Source organism: Xiphophorus hellerii, chromosome 15 (genome assembly GCF_003331165.1).
Source record: "Xiphophorus hellerii strain 12219 chromosome 15, Xiphophorus_hellerii-4.1, whole genome shotgun sequence".
Taxonomy (NCBI): Eukaryota; Metazoa; Chordata; class Actinopteri; order Cyprinodontiformes; family Poeciliidae; genus Xiphophorus; species Xiphophorus hellerii.
In genome coordinates, this window is record NC_045686.1 from 17,204,282 (window position 1) to 17,218,438 (window position 14,157).

General features: G+C 38.3%; 1 protein-coding gene across 1 annotated transcript in view; it reads right to left on the bottom strand.

The window, feature by feature from the left end:
* Positions 1–14,157, bottom strand: part of LOC116734597 (steroid hormone receptor ERR2-like) — a 49,213-nt gene that overhangs the window by 16,660 nt on the left and 18,396 nt on the right. Inside the window, exons 4-5 of the mRNA XM_032586087.1 lie at positions 4,752–4,862; positions 4,451–4,612 (exon numbers count right to left, since the gene is read on the bottom strand). Coding sequence (XP_032441978.1) covers positions 4,451–4,612; positions 4,752–4,862 — 273 coding nt within the window. The remainder of the gene's footprint in view (positions 1–4,450; positions 4,613–4,751; positions 4,863–14,157) is intronic.

Here is a 14,157-nt window from a genome sequence, read left to right on the forward strand (position 1 = left end):
GACGGACACATTCAGAACTGTGATCACAAACTCAATGACTTCTGAGAATCTGAGCACACATTTTGTTAAAATGAACTTATACATTTGAAGAAGTGTGTTTTTCTTGTGCAACAAAAGCTGCAGCCTACAGAAAAAATACTTGGCATCAAAGCGGAGTAGCAGATTTACAGTTCAAAACGAAAAGGAAACTTCAAAAAGCCCACAGATCTCTCCCCGAGTAATGAGAGCAGAGCTGACTCAGCTCTTATCCCTCTCTTTGTGGGAAATGTGTTAGTCGAGCAAAAAATAGTTTCAGGATTTCCAGACTTTTTTAAAGTCAGAATTTCAGACTCTCTTCGACTCTAATTTATCTACTTCACCTTTAATCTAATTTTCAAGTATTAACATAAAATTTTATGGTTATAGTGTTTAACTTCACAGTGGTTGGTTTTAATTTTGGAACCAGAATAAATCTGAGACTGAAAAGACGGATGGATAGGTCACTGATTACAACTATTCTAAAAAGCAAAAAACAATCGTTACTTGTTATTATACTATATACGTTGACTGGTTATTTTGTTTTCACAGTTTTACGGATTATCAGTTTGCAAATTGCATACTTTTGATTAACAGTTAACTCAAATGGTGACAGCAGGAATTTGGCCTCAAACCTGAAGTTTTGTTCAACATATTCACTCCAACATAAATCTCCATAAAACCACACTATTGTGAGATCTACCGGCTGTAAAGTGCTACAAATAGCATACTACTTTCTAAACTATGACAAGAGTTCTCAACGTGCCAGAAGCAAGTGTTTGTAGAAAAGAAAAGGGCTCTGATGAGGTGGCAGCACAGTCCAAGTACAGATCAGATAAGAAATTGAAACCCTATTCAGCACAGTGAAGAGAGTGAGTGGTTGGCAGCGAAGCTTGAAGCTGTCATTGAGAGCTGGGTCTAAAACAGACAGCAGTTCACTCTCTATTCATTTAGCATCATTACAGGCCTCCTAAGAGCCCTAATGGGCCTAATAAAAAGACAGAGGTAATAATGAGACTAGAGGGCTCTATATGAGCGAAGAAGAGCGGGAGGAGGGGGAAGAGTCAGGGGAACAGGAGAACAAGGAAGTGTGGGTGTGTGTGTGCGTGGGTGCGTGTGTGTGTGTGTGTGAAGGCTGACATAGGGGGGAAGTGTTTGGAGGAAAACCAACCAGAGAAAAAAACAAGAGGACTAGGAAAGTGATGGTTTGCATTGAGTGAGGTCTTATGGCATCAGGCTTTAGCATACATTTATAATTGTTTTGTACATGTACACAGCAAATCTGGAAAATTAGCAGACCCCTCCAGATTCCGTAACATCTCTACTATCATTAACCTGGGTGCTTGTCTAGAGGCTACTGAGGAACCAGTTACAACACCAGCGAGCCGCTGTTAAAAATTCCAAACCTTTACACCTAAAATCATTTTAATATAATCTGTAAACTAAGTTGTTAGCTGCAAAATATGCATAAAAAATCAGAGCTGTGTGTTTCTTCCTCAGTTCTCTGCATCTGAATGTTGAAGGACTTCCACATTAATGGAGCAATCTGCACTAATGACTCTTATTACCTCATCGTTAGGGCCATTTGCTCAGTGAGCTATGAGTGTAATGGTAGGCGTGGACTGTTAAACTATAGGGACCCCTTTTTGTCTTAATTATTACTTGGTGACACTCTGACCTGGTGGCCCTGGGTAAAGTGTCCCCAGAGGGCCACGTGCCCCTTTAATATCTCTGTCACTTCTGGATTTAGATGGTCGCAGCATAAAAGATCAATAACTCTACACAGGTAATGTAACACAGAACAACTCTTAAAAGCTTTATACCAAACCCATGAATAAACCTGGAAATTTATTTTTAGATTTGGTGGTGGTCATTATTTGCAGAAAACAGCAAATTGTCTGAGAGAAGGGGGGAGAATATGTATCAAAGGTCCCAAGTGGTATCCAAGTATCCTCCATATATGTGGGCACACGCTCTGACGCTGTGCCATGTGCCACCAATAAATCTGAAATATTAAACTAATACCAGTAAAGTCAACAATATGTTGTTGTTGATCTGTTAAGAGAGGGCGTAAGAGAAAGTTTTCTTCAGGGTTGCTTCATATTCTCTTTCTTTTTCTTTCCTACTTTTCACAGTCTGCTTGTACCACATCTGCATAGGAAACAATATTTTGAAGGTGCCATTGTTCTTTTCTGGCAATCTGTAAATGCAAAACAGAGGTGCCTCAATGCAGCCTGAATGAGTGTTTATGCCGAAGTAGCGAGCATTACGAAATGAGCTATGTGGCAAAACTATGAGTGACAACTAGGTACAATCCAAAGTTCCCAGCAAAACAAAGACTAAACAGCAGAATTATTCATACCAATTGAACTTTTCTCACATTTTGTCATGCTACAACCACCAAAATGCATTTATGGTTTACAAACACACACCTGAAAAGTGTGGCGTGCTTTTATATTTAGTCTGGAATTGAAAATAAGTACAATCACTTTCCTTCACTCATCTAATTAATATTACAACCACAAAAATTATTGTGATAGAGAATTATAGTATTAATGAGTGGAACATGAACGCGCCTTTTTGGAAACCCAAATCGCCCGGGTTTGCTTTTGTCAGCATTAGTCAAAATGAAGAATGGAGTATCTGACGGAAAGTAGCTTCTGTTGTGGTCTAATTGTATGTTTTAAATTTACTTTGCTTCCTTGCAGAAATTAGATTCAAGATTCCAAAAAGTACATTGAATTAAAATTTAAACAAGTAAAGGTTGCATTTTATTTTTGCTGTTTTGGCAAATTTTAGGTCTTACTTTATTATTTTAAATTTCCAAAACAAAGAGTAACTTTTTTTAACAGAACAAGTTTTTTTAATATTTTTTTGGATTGCCATGAAAACTTTTAAAACAATGCTCCAAATAAACTCATGAACTTGTGTGAGAACAACCAAAAGTTCGTAATCATTTTAGTCCAAGTCTTTTCTGTCAGGTGAGCATGGGCCAACGATGTAAAATGTTGCTTGAAATGCGATGAAGACTTCGCACCCAAGCACCAGCATCACATAATTATTAGTAGCAGAAGTGAAAGCTTGTGCCACCACTTAGCTAAAAATGTATGTTCTTGCTTAAAGTGTCAAACATAAATCTAATAACAAAACGGCGATTAGGGGAAACCCTGAACAGGAAGAGCAGCTGGTCAACATTTTATTTATTTCATCACCCACAAAAGGCATGTCTGTATCACCTTTACACAAATAAAGAGTTTTGTCTTTTTTATGTTAAAAGGGCAGTGTTATGTAAAATTTATTTTTGTTTAGCTTTGTTATCATGCTATAATGTTATTCCCTCATGAAAAATACACCTGGAGTGTCGCCTTGATTCTTTCCTACCTACTACCTACATCACCATCTACAATAACTTTTCAATTAAGTGAGTTACAGCAACATTTAATTTCCCTATGAGATCAATAAAGTATTTTTGAATTAAAATTCAATTAGAATTTTGAATTTGAATAGTCCTGAAAAGCATTGTAACATTCACACAGAATCAATGGGGAAGTGTCTTGGTATTTTGCAACAAGATCAGTTATGTGTACAAATGCATTTTTATTGTTATTTCAATTTCCCTTTTTTGTGGTTCCAAGTTATCACATTAGATACTTTTATTTATTAGGAGTCATTTGCTTGGGTTTTTTTGAGCTGTAAGCCTGTAATATCATAATAATTGTTTAGTATCGGAAATTGATACACATCTTTTCAATTTAAACAAAAAAAAAAAGAAAAGTATCACTTGTTTTTATAAAATGATGACTGAATTAAAAGCAAAGCTTAATTATTCATTTGTAACCTGCTCTTAAAAAACTCTTGTTTGAATTGTCGGTTTTAAATAAAAACCGGGGAAAAGCAGAAAATCTCAAATTTGCATAACATGTCTTATTTAAGAATTAGTCAGCAAGCAGAAAGAGGGCCCATCCGTTTTTCTCCAAATAAATCAATTCCTCCACAGGCTCTGTGTGGTGTCCTTAAGTAAGTAAGAGGATTGCTTTCTTTAAGTGTGGGATTGAAATGGAATACATTGACATGGGGCGGATTCCAGCCCCCAGACTACCCCGCCCCACCCAGTCAAATCAAAGGTTTCAGCTGCTCTTTATTGATTAGATTTTAGAATATGGGACTGGCTTCTCCCTGAGGTGCAGATGAGTAGCAGATGTTAATTATCCTGTGTCTGTGCGTGTCTGTGAGTGGGTAGGTGGTGGGGGCTGAACTACCTTAGTGATCTCACACCCAAAGGTTGCAACAGAAACCTACACTACTCCTCTGCTTTCATCCTGTAGATTTGAATATAGATTTTTTTCAATTGGTTTGCAGCAAATCTATACCACGTCTTGCGGTACGTTTTATGTGAAATCAGGAAGAATACGATCCAAACAACATTGCTGCTCACCTGGGATATGTTTGGCCCAGCCGATGATGACCACAAGCTCGCGGTCAGCCAGGTCGCACAGGGTGGTCAAGGCCTTGATGTCGCCGTCAGGCATGGTCGGGTCCGGCATGGCATAGATCTTCTCTGGCTCCACCACCAAGAGATGCGAAACAATCTTTGTCACTGAGAGAGAAAAACAGGGACATGTTCATTTGAACTAATTCGGGCTGGATTATAAATTGAAACAAGAATTAGATTGGTGTAGATTTATGTTGCACCTTTTGAAAAGTAAGAATAATTACTTGATAATCTTAATACTTACAGGGCTTTTTGGCTGGGGGAGGGAGAGTGAGGCCGAGGTAGGATCCATTCTCAGCATCCAACCTCCGTTTATACTTCTGTCTCCCGCCTCTCACCCGGTCCAGACGTACGCCTGCATAACAGAAAATAAAAATCACATTTCAGTAAGTCAAAGCCAAGCAAAACAAGGTAAAAATGTAGAGTGTTACACCTGTTGGTATGATAAAGTGCTATATTTTACTGATTTATGTCTGCTCCAGTTTACCTTGATTAAAAAATGTTAAACTATGAACTATAAATAGAATATAATAGAAATAGCCTTTATTGATGTGTAGATAGGCAAAATCAGGTGTGACAATAGCATCAGAAATATAGGATCACACGAAAATGTCCAAAAGTGTTAAAAACCTCAAATGATAACATTTTGTTGGAAGCCCAGAAATGAGTTTTAAATTTCTGCAGTTAAGTTCCTTTGGTTTAAAGTTTTCATAATGGTAGAACGTGTAGAGTAACTCAAGTTTTCTTATAGCACGAAGAGATAATCAGCACTATCTCCACCCCCCACACACTGCACGCTACCACTTAGCTGACTGAAAGAAGGCTACTACATATTACCCAATTTACAAACCAGACAAGTTCAGCTGAAGATTTTCACTTGCAAAACATTTTTTCAAGTGAACTTTGTAAACAAAGTCAAGTGGGCGACTACAATTGCTTCCATTGTAGCAATTGTCAGAAATGACCGGGACATGAAAGAGCCTCATAATACCTCATAAGCCAGTAAGTGTTTTAGTAATATTTTTATAACTACATAAGTGACTAAGAAATAATAACTGCTTTTATCTATGTATCAAAATAACAAAAAAAAAAATCAACATTATCAAGATGGTATTAATTAATATGTTAATTTAACAGCAAAAAGGACATTTGAACTAAAGGTAATTCATTTATTGAAAACATTGATTTTTTTTAGTATTTGACTTACCAATCACCTTCAGAGATGATCAAGAAAAGGTTCTCCAATATGGACCACTGTCTGCTTTAAACACTTGTATACAATTTCTTATATTACTATATAATGTCTAAAATACTAAAGACCAGATTGATTGAAAAGCCAGTTCTTTTGAGGTCTGAAGAAGACTTGTCCTTTGGAAGTTTCAGCGTACACTTGTGACACGTGAAGGATTATCTCCAAAGCCGTCACAAAGGACAAAAGGCTCAATGCACCTTTCGTGCTGAATTTACAATCTCGCATTAAAACTTGTTTGAGCACTGAGGGAGAGCAAACAGATTTTACATGGTCAAGCAGAATTGAGTCGTGTGAGATTTCCCAGCGTCGCACATAAATTCCTTTGATTCCCCTGGAAACAAAAGAATCCGATTAGGATGGTCTTTCAATTTCCTGACACCGACTATCCACTAACCTAATTACCCGGTGTGCCCGAAGGGAGCTCATTCTTCCCAGCAAACACAGTGAGATCATTTTATGCCTGGCAGATTGAAGCTAAATCGAGAGCCCCTCTCCTAACACAGCTTTCCATTTGTACGCCTTAAAGTAATCAATAAGGCTTGCAAATAGACTTCTTGTTCTTTGAACACATGTGGATGTGGTTTTAATTAGTCAGTTAGGCAGCCAGGAGCATGGTTTGCAGTAGATGGAGCTTTAGCTGCTGTTTTTAACATTTGCTTTCAGTTAGGGATGATTAACGACACACGATATTTAACATTATTTCCACCGTTCTTCATCCCTTTTTGGGGATAGATGGAGAATATAGATATTTCAAATCAAATTCCTTATTAACTCCACATATTTGCATGTGTAAGAAATGTTTATCTCTCCCATCCATCCATGAACTGTCAAGCTTCTCCTTCTGAGGTCATGGAGGGGCTGGTACCTATTTTATTTGGGCAGGTTATATGTACATCAGGTCATAGACAGTCATAAAGGCATACAGACATCTTCTTCAATCAAGACATAAATGTAAAACCTCAATAGTTTTTATACACATACACTTTTTTTTTTAATTTTAGCTGTGCTCCCATACAATTTTTACTAGCCTGATCACCCCATTAAAATTTTCTGGGGGCGCCATTGATGTACATGTCCCTTTTAACTAAATACACTTTTACAGACTAGGATCAGTGTGATATTTAGCAGGTATAAACTATAAATGTATGACAGAGAGGTAGGCTGCTGCTTAGATGGAGTTGGGTCAACCACTTTAAATACACACATGTGCAGCCCCCCATGCACCCCCACACCCCCCACACACGCACACTGGTTTCCCCACTGCGAGCTGCAACAAACGATAAGTGACCAAGCAGCCAGAGTTTGAATTCCAGGATCCACAGGGTCTGTTTGAACTGGAGGGTCCAACTGGCCCATAATTAATAGATGCTGACAAGAATTAAGAGCTCTGCTGAAAACTGCAGAGATGTGAGGCTACAGGACACAGAGAAAGAAATGCAAAATAAAAAAAAAGTATAGACAATACAGAAGAGTGTGAGGGGAGAGAATGAAACAGAGCAGGTTGCTATTTTTAGCTGAACGTATCAACTTTCTGCAAGATCTTTATTTTTTTTCATTCTCTCACTTTCCCCCTGTCTGGCTCTACCTCTCAGCATCAGGTGTACATCTCCACCCTGATAAGGCTGCCTGTGTCTGATCCGCCTTGTATTGGGTTATCCCCTCCTACAATGTGATAAGGAGCAGTATTTAGAATCTAACTACAAGACAGCTGGAAGGAGAAGGCTGGAGGGGGATTATAGTCAGAACCCCATTCTACACTTCACAGCCTACTTCAATACCAGCTTTATTGCTGCAGGACAATAAGTGTCCAGATTTTTAAAAATAATATAAAACATGTGTGTAGCCTCTGAATGATGAGACCGTGAAACAGCAACAACAGTGGACATTATGTCCTGATTATGATTGTTTTTACATGTGTGCAGAAAGATGATGAGGTGTTTTTTTATCTCAGCAGTCATTACAGTAACCTGACCCCAGTTTCCCTTTCCCATTCACGATCTTTATTGACTCACAGAAGCTGCAAGGAAGTCACATTTTAAGCATTTGTGGAGTTTTGGATGTATTAAACAGCTTCTCTGTCTTCACTTAATTCTTGATTTTAGTTTTACTAAACATTTTTGTTTGTTTTTAGGTTATGAAAAGTTGCAAAATTACAACCTTAAATTGCTGTCATTATTGAATTTGTCCTTTCAGGGTGGCAGAGACAGTCATTGGGTGAGAGGTTGGGTACATCCCAGACAGTTCACCAGTCCATCAGAGGGCAACACACACATGTAGGAAAAACAATCATGCACACACACACACATACACACCTAAGGGAAATTTATAATAATCAATTAGACTAAAAGTCATATTTTTGGACTGTGGGAGAATCCAAAGAGAAACCTATATGGCGTAAGAACCCATGTTAGATAATATTTTCATAACAATTACAATGACAAGAGAAAGTTGTTCTATTTTTCCCCAAGGTTATTAAACTGTAAAACCTCATGCCTGCACCGGTCATCTATGCACCTACTTCTAAAATTTATTCAGAAAAATTCTCCAACATTACATTTAAATTGAAAACCAATATATTTAAACCAACGCCGACATTAATTTTTTTTTTATGCAAACCGGACTCTGCGGAGAGCAGATCCCGTCACACACATGTACATGTGGCCCATTTAGCAAAGAGTGTGCATGTCCACGCTGCTAAACCAACATGAGGGGGTGTGTGTGAATGAGTGTGTGGGTCTCACGCGACTATTTTCAGCTCCTCACCTGTCAGGAGCGCTTCTTTCTGGAGAATGTGTCAGAAATGGCTGACTGGCTAGCGCTGCCAAAGGGAGATTAGAAGCTCCCTATTTTAGCTGGGAAAAAAATCAGACGGATGCACCGCAACACCCCCGCCCTCTCCTCCTCCTGAACACACACTCGCCCCCAGCTAAGCACACAGGCCTTGCCCTTTCAGCACAACTGCTGAAGGGTGGGTATGCTAGCCTGGGAAGAGTTACAGTACAAGCATTGGATGGATTGTGTTTGATTGCTGGGTGGGCTGAAGAACTGCGGTGGAATTTAAGGGGACGGTTGGCGCCCCCACCTGCTCCAGTCCCTTACAGGCCAGAGTTGTTCTCCCACAATTGTGAACACTGGCGTCATGTTCAATACTTCCACCAGAATCATAAATCCGCCTGTAATCGACAACATGTGAGAAGCTGGGTTGATTCGGGACCCTTGATGTGTTGAGTTCGAGGTGACGACATGGACTGTTGTGTGGGCAACAAAGGAGCAGAAAGCAAGACGGGGTGCCGGCAGGAAGTGTGTAACTCAGGGTCTAGTTCCGTGTTGCTTGTCAGGGGTGATATACATTTGACATGTGTGTAAATGAATGCATGTTTGGAGTGTGAGAGGGTTGTAAAGAGGTCAGCGCTTCACTAAATCCCCCCCCTCTCTCTTCAGAAGAACACGTGTTAGCATCCGTGTCTGATCTATCACCTGCCAGACAGTGAAGACAGGCCAGTGGAGAGTCTCTGGGTGGCCGCTGACTCTCAGCTGGGTTATACCAGAGACCCTGACAGCCTAAAAGCAAAAACGGGGCTCAAAACATGTGAAAATCAGACTATCAGAGGGTCAAAAGGATTGTTCAGTCCCAAAACCTTGAATAATGAAAGGAAATACTAAGCCTGTAAAGACAGACTTTGGGTATATCTTTATTTTGATGATGTAACCTTAGTGTATAGATTGGTTTCCGATCTAAGTCCATTGATTGGGAAGGGACCTGACAGTCTGTGATATTGGATATGGCTTCACTAATCTTTTGTGTATGTGGCTGGAGGAAAATAAGGCTGTAACATTACTCCGGTAGCCACGTTCGGTCAGGAAAAGACGGCTGATCCCTATCTGTGGTCGGAGCGAGAGCGAGACAGCGGTGTGGGTTGCCAAAATAGTCTGGCAGCTTGTGTTCATCCACCGCATTACAACAGTGTCAGAAAATCTCTACAAAAACACCCAACTATGACTAAAACATCCGGCTCTAATTTCAAAAGAGCAGCGGCTTAAGTGTCGTTTATTCACGCTGTTAAAGATTTTCATTCACACCAGAAATTCAGCAGGGCTGCAGCCTTGTTTTCTTCTGTTTCAACATGTTAATGCGTTAACATTATCGGATGATGGCTAAAGACACAACTAGATGTTGGCAGAGCATGAAAAAAAATTACAAAAATTTATTTCTACAATCTGCAGAAATAATAATGAAAGTAAAATCACACAAATTCAAAACAGCAATTTAATACTAGTAAGCTATGACTTCACCTTTATGCTACACAGTAACACTAAAGAGTATTAGCGCTTCTATTAGCAGCGTGTGGCAACTCCTGGTGCTGGGTACTGACACCATACCTTCTGCAAGCTGTAATTACGTTAAGGTTTTTCCATTGAACTTGTGACCTTTTTATCAGCCGCAGCTCCTAAAAAGGCGCCTGCAGCTACCACTCAGCCAGCAGGGATTTCATGACACAGACCAATACAAAGTCTCTAATTAAAAGTTTAAGGAAAATAATACATGGTGAAAATTGTGGCATGTTTAACATATTCAGCACGCTTTGGTAACTCTGGAGGAGCTGCTCATGAATAACAGTCTACTGACAGGACGACTCTACAAATCCAGCCTTCATAGAAGACACAGGTGAAAGAAAGAAACAAATTATTCTACTTAAAGTTTACCAAAACAAATGAAGCAAGCTTATGAAAGGAGACAAAAGTTTTACTTTTTGTTCTACATTCCAAAAATAATGTGTAGAACAACTAATATTGCACATACATCTGATCACACAGTCCTCACACAATTGTGTGGCAGTACGATCATATGTTTCAGGGACAGGGAAGCTTTTCTGAGTTTATTACTGGAACTAAATACTAGGCGATTCTGGAAGAAAACCTATTGAAACTGAGGAGGAAGCAGGACTGGAACTCTAAACATGCAGCCAGAGCTTTAATGTTATTCTAAAACATATTCATGTATTAGACTGGCTCAATTTAAAATCTTGACCTAAATCCAATGAGAAATCTGATTCAACAGATTTTCACAGATGCTCTCTGTCAAACCTAGCTGAACTTCAGCTATTTTTACTAACACAAATGAGCAAAAGTTTTAGTTTTTAGGTGTAAAAAGCAACAAAAGACCTTTAACTTCTGGAATGAATGAATGAATGAACGAATGAATGAATGAATGAATATACAGTACATTATTAATCCCAAAGGGATTAAAAAATTCTAGGGGGTTCTACAAAATATTAACTTAGTTGGTTAAATAAAAATGCATGCCACACTTTTCAGATTTTTACTTGTAAGAAATATTTGAAACAATCTATAATTTTCTTTTCACTTCCAAATAATAATAAAAAAAGTTTAGATACTTTTGCAAGACACTGTATGTCCTTTTATACTGGACTGATTTATGACTGAACAATATTTACCAACTCACTTATTATTAACCAGCAAACAGTGTTAAGATTTAGTCCACTGGTTTGTGGCAGGTGTCAAAATGAAGAGGGCTGTTTTTTTTGTTTTTTTTTCCCAACCTGCTACTAATGCTGAAGCACCCAAGCAGCTGGTGCTTTATGATGAAGGTTGGCAGGGGGCAAATTATCAAGAAATATTGGACACTTTTAAAACAACTGACCACATTGCGCCCCAAAGGGACCTTCATGTTTGTTGCCGCTGCACTGTAACTACTAAGGAGACAACCAAGAAGTGGCAATTAGTTGAAGTTTGCAAGAAATCATAATGTCGTCATAATTGTTATATTCATAATTTTAAGTTGCTTGTTTTTAGCAGTGTGTTTGAATATTGCTTACATTCATACATATTTTTACACACATTTATCTTAGCAGTACCAAAAAGACATACGGCATGGCCAATAACTTAAACCCTTAATGTGTTTTCAACTCCTCACATATTTACTTATGAAAACCAAACTTCTCTTTCTTAAAGACTATCAGAGTCCAACATCCAAAAGCTCTCTCAAGTCTGCAAGGAGTCAAAACCATAGTAAAGTTAAAGTCTATTTTTCATCTAAATAAACACATGAAAATCTGAAAAGTGTGGCATCTGCCAGCTCTACAAGTCTAGTAGAATCACCTCCTTCGTGAGTCGCAGGGTGAATAGAGCATGCCTGTGTTTAAAATAATCTCATAATAAACGCAGCTGCTCTGAAGACATCATGAAGACCAGCATTCATCTGAAAAGCTGCCAGGAACTCCATGCTAACTCTGGAAGAGAAGCAAAGTTCATCAACCCAGGTGGGAGAATCTGTTGACAGGACTCAAATGCTTGTTCACTCTACAAATCTAGGAGAGGGTTGATGCTTACCATCCAGTACAACAATGAACCTAAAAATACAAAGCTACAATGAATGGTTAAGATTAAAGCATATAAATATAATGTCTAAAAATTTGCTGTTAAAAGAAATCACTCTAATTCGGATATAATGAGCTGAGCAAATGTGTACAAATGTGCAAGGCTGTAGTTATAATTGCACAAAATATTGACCTATGAGGGTTAATTGCTACTTTATTTTAGTCGCTTCAATAAAATCCCTTTAAAATACAATGAAGTTTGTGAAAACCTGTTACTTGTTATGAACATATTTTGCAAAATGGCGCTCTCAGAGCAACACTGTGGCGCTCAGGGTTTTTTCTCAGACTTTAATATAGTATGTTCAAGTATAAAAAAATATGGCCTGATGATGAAAACCTCAGAGATAAAACTCAGGTAAAAATGCAGTTTAAAGCTGCAGAATATTGAATGTTACAGATACAACAGCGAAGACGCCTTCATGGAAATTAATCAGGAGTTAGACATACGTACAGTCTTGCATTATATTGGCAGCTACTGGCCTCCAACATAAGACATGCCTTCTGTGCCCAGAATGTAGCAAAACTGAGAGAGTGAAGGTATAATTTTAGGAAATATGTAGTTGTTAGTGAGGCTTTAAATCCAATTCTTAAAATGCATTTTTTTTTATTTTTATGAATCGTGTATCATTTAATTAATCGTGATAATAATTAAACTGAATTGAAAAGTTAGGCTTTTTTTTAACATTGTTGTATAAATCTGTTTACTTGTATTTTATTTAAAAGGATGTATTAGTTTATGTTATTCTGTAAAAAGAGAGCACAAGCAATATTATGTATGCCTATTTGACATATAAAAATATCCTATTTTCATGCTGGAATTTTAACAGTCTATTCTGAAATGTAAAAGGAAGCCAACGCTAAACCTTTTATATTTAAATTCCACCATATAAAAACATATATTTTTTAGCGTTAATGCATAAATACTTATGTAGCTGAGGTTTTTTTTTAGGTTAACACAGAAATAAAGAAATAAAAAAAAGAAAGAAGAGAAAATCTATCGGCTAGATTTTCCTCCAGTACTCCCAGAGGTCCCTCACCGGAGGAAAAACAACACGTGCAGGAAGTGAGGCGGCATGTTCGGAAAGCATTTAGCGGATCAATACGGCAGAAGCAGGAGAGGGGAAGCAAAGCAGACTCAGACGAAGCGGGAGAGGGAGAGACACCCAGAGCCCAGGGGAGAGGAGAACTCCCCGGGGGAACGCTCAGTGCGCTTTTCAAGAGTACTGTTACACATTTCACTCAGGCTCAGTAAGAACATCCAACTCAGCAACATTTCCAAACTGTCTGTGTTAAGCACACAGATGCTGTGGTGTGGGGAGAGGTAAGTAAGTAAGTGGTGGGGGATCTCCACACTGTCTTCTACAGGCCGAAAAATCTGTGCATAAAAGAGTTGTCTTTCATCTGTTCCGTTTGGTCCGTGCGCCTAAGCTGAATTTATTTATGATCTTAAGAAGAATGAAATAATACATGTTCAGTTCTTCTGATGAAACTTTAAATAGGGACAAAAAAGTTTTAGTTTTTGCTTGATTCCCAAAGTGCCTTGAAAAAGCATTCAAAACTATTTTTTCACTATTAGTCACTATTTGTCAATCAAGTACTCCAATGTGTATTATTTCATATTATTTATTTAAAAATGAAACAAGTATGCCATCTTGCAGAATTACTTTGTAGAAAGAGCTTGACAGAATTTGTTTTTCAACTATTTTCTGCAAAATAGCTCCTGACAATCAAACTGGATGGAGAGAACATGTCACAGATTATTGATGGATTTTTGATCTGGCCTTTGACATGGGTCATTTTAACTCATGACAATGCAGCAATCAAAGCAACCCAATTGCAGTCCTGCTGGAAGTTCCCTAGTCTTCCCCAGCCTTTCAGAGGTTTTCTTCCAGCATTGCTCTGCATTTACCTCTATCCGTCTCCACATGTGTTGCGCTCTTTGGTCTTTGTTTGTTTACTAATGTTCTCTAACAAACCTCTGAGGCTTTCATTGAACAGCT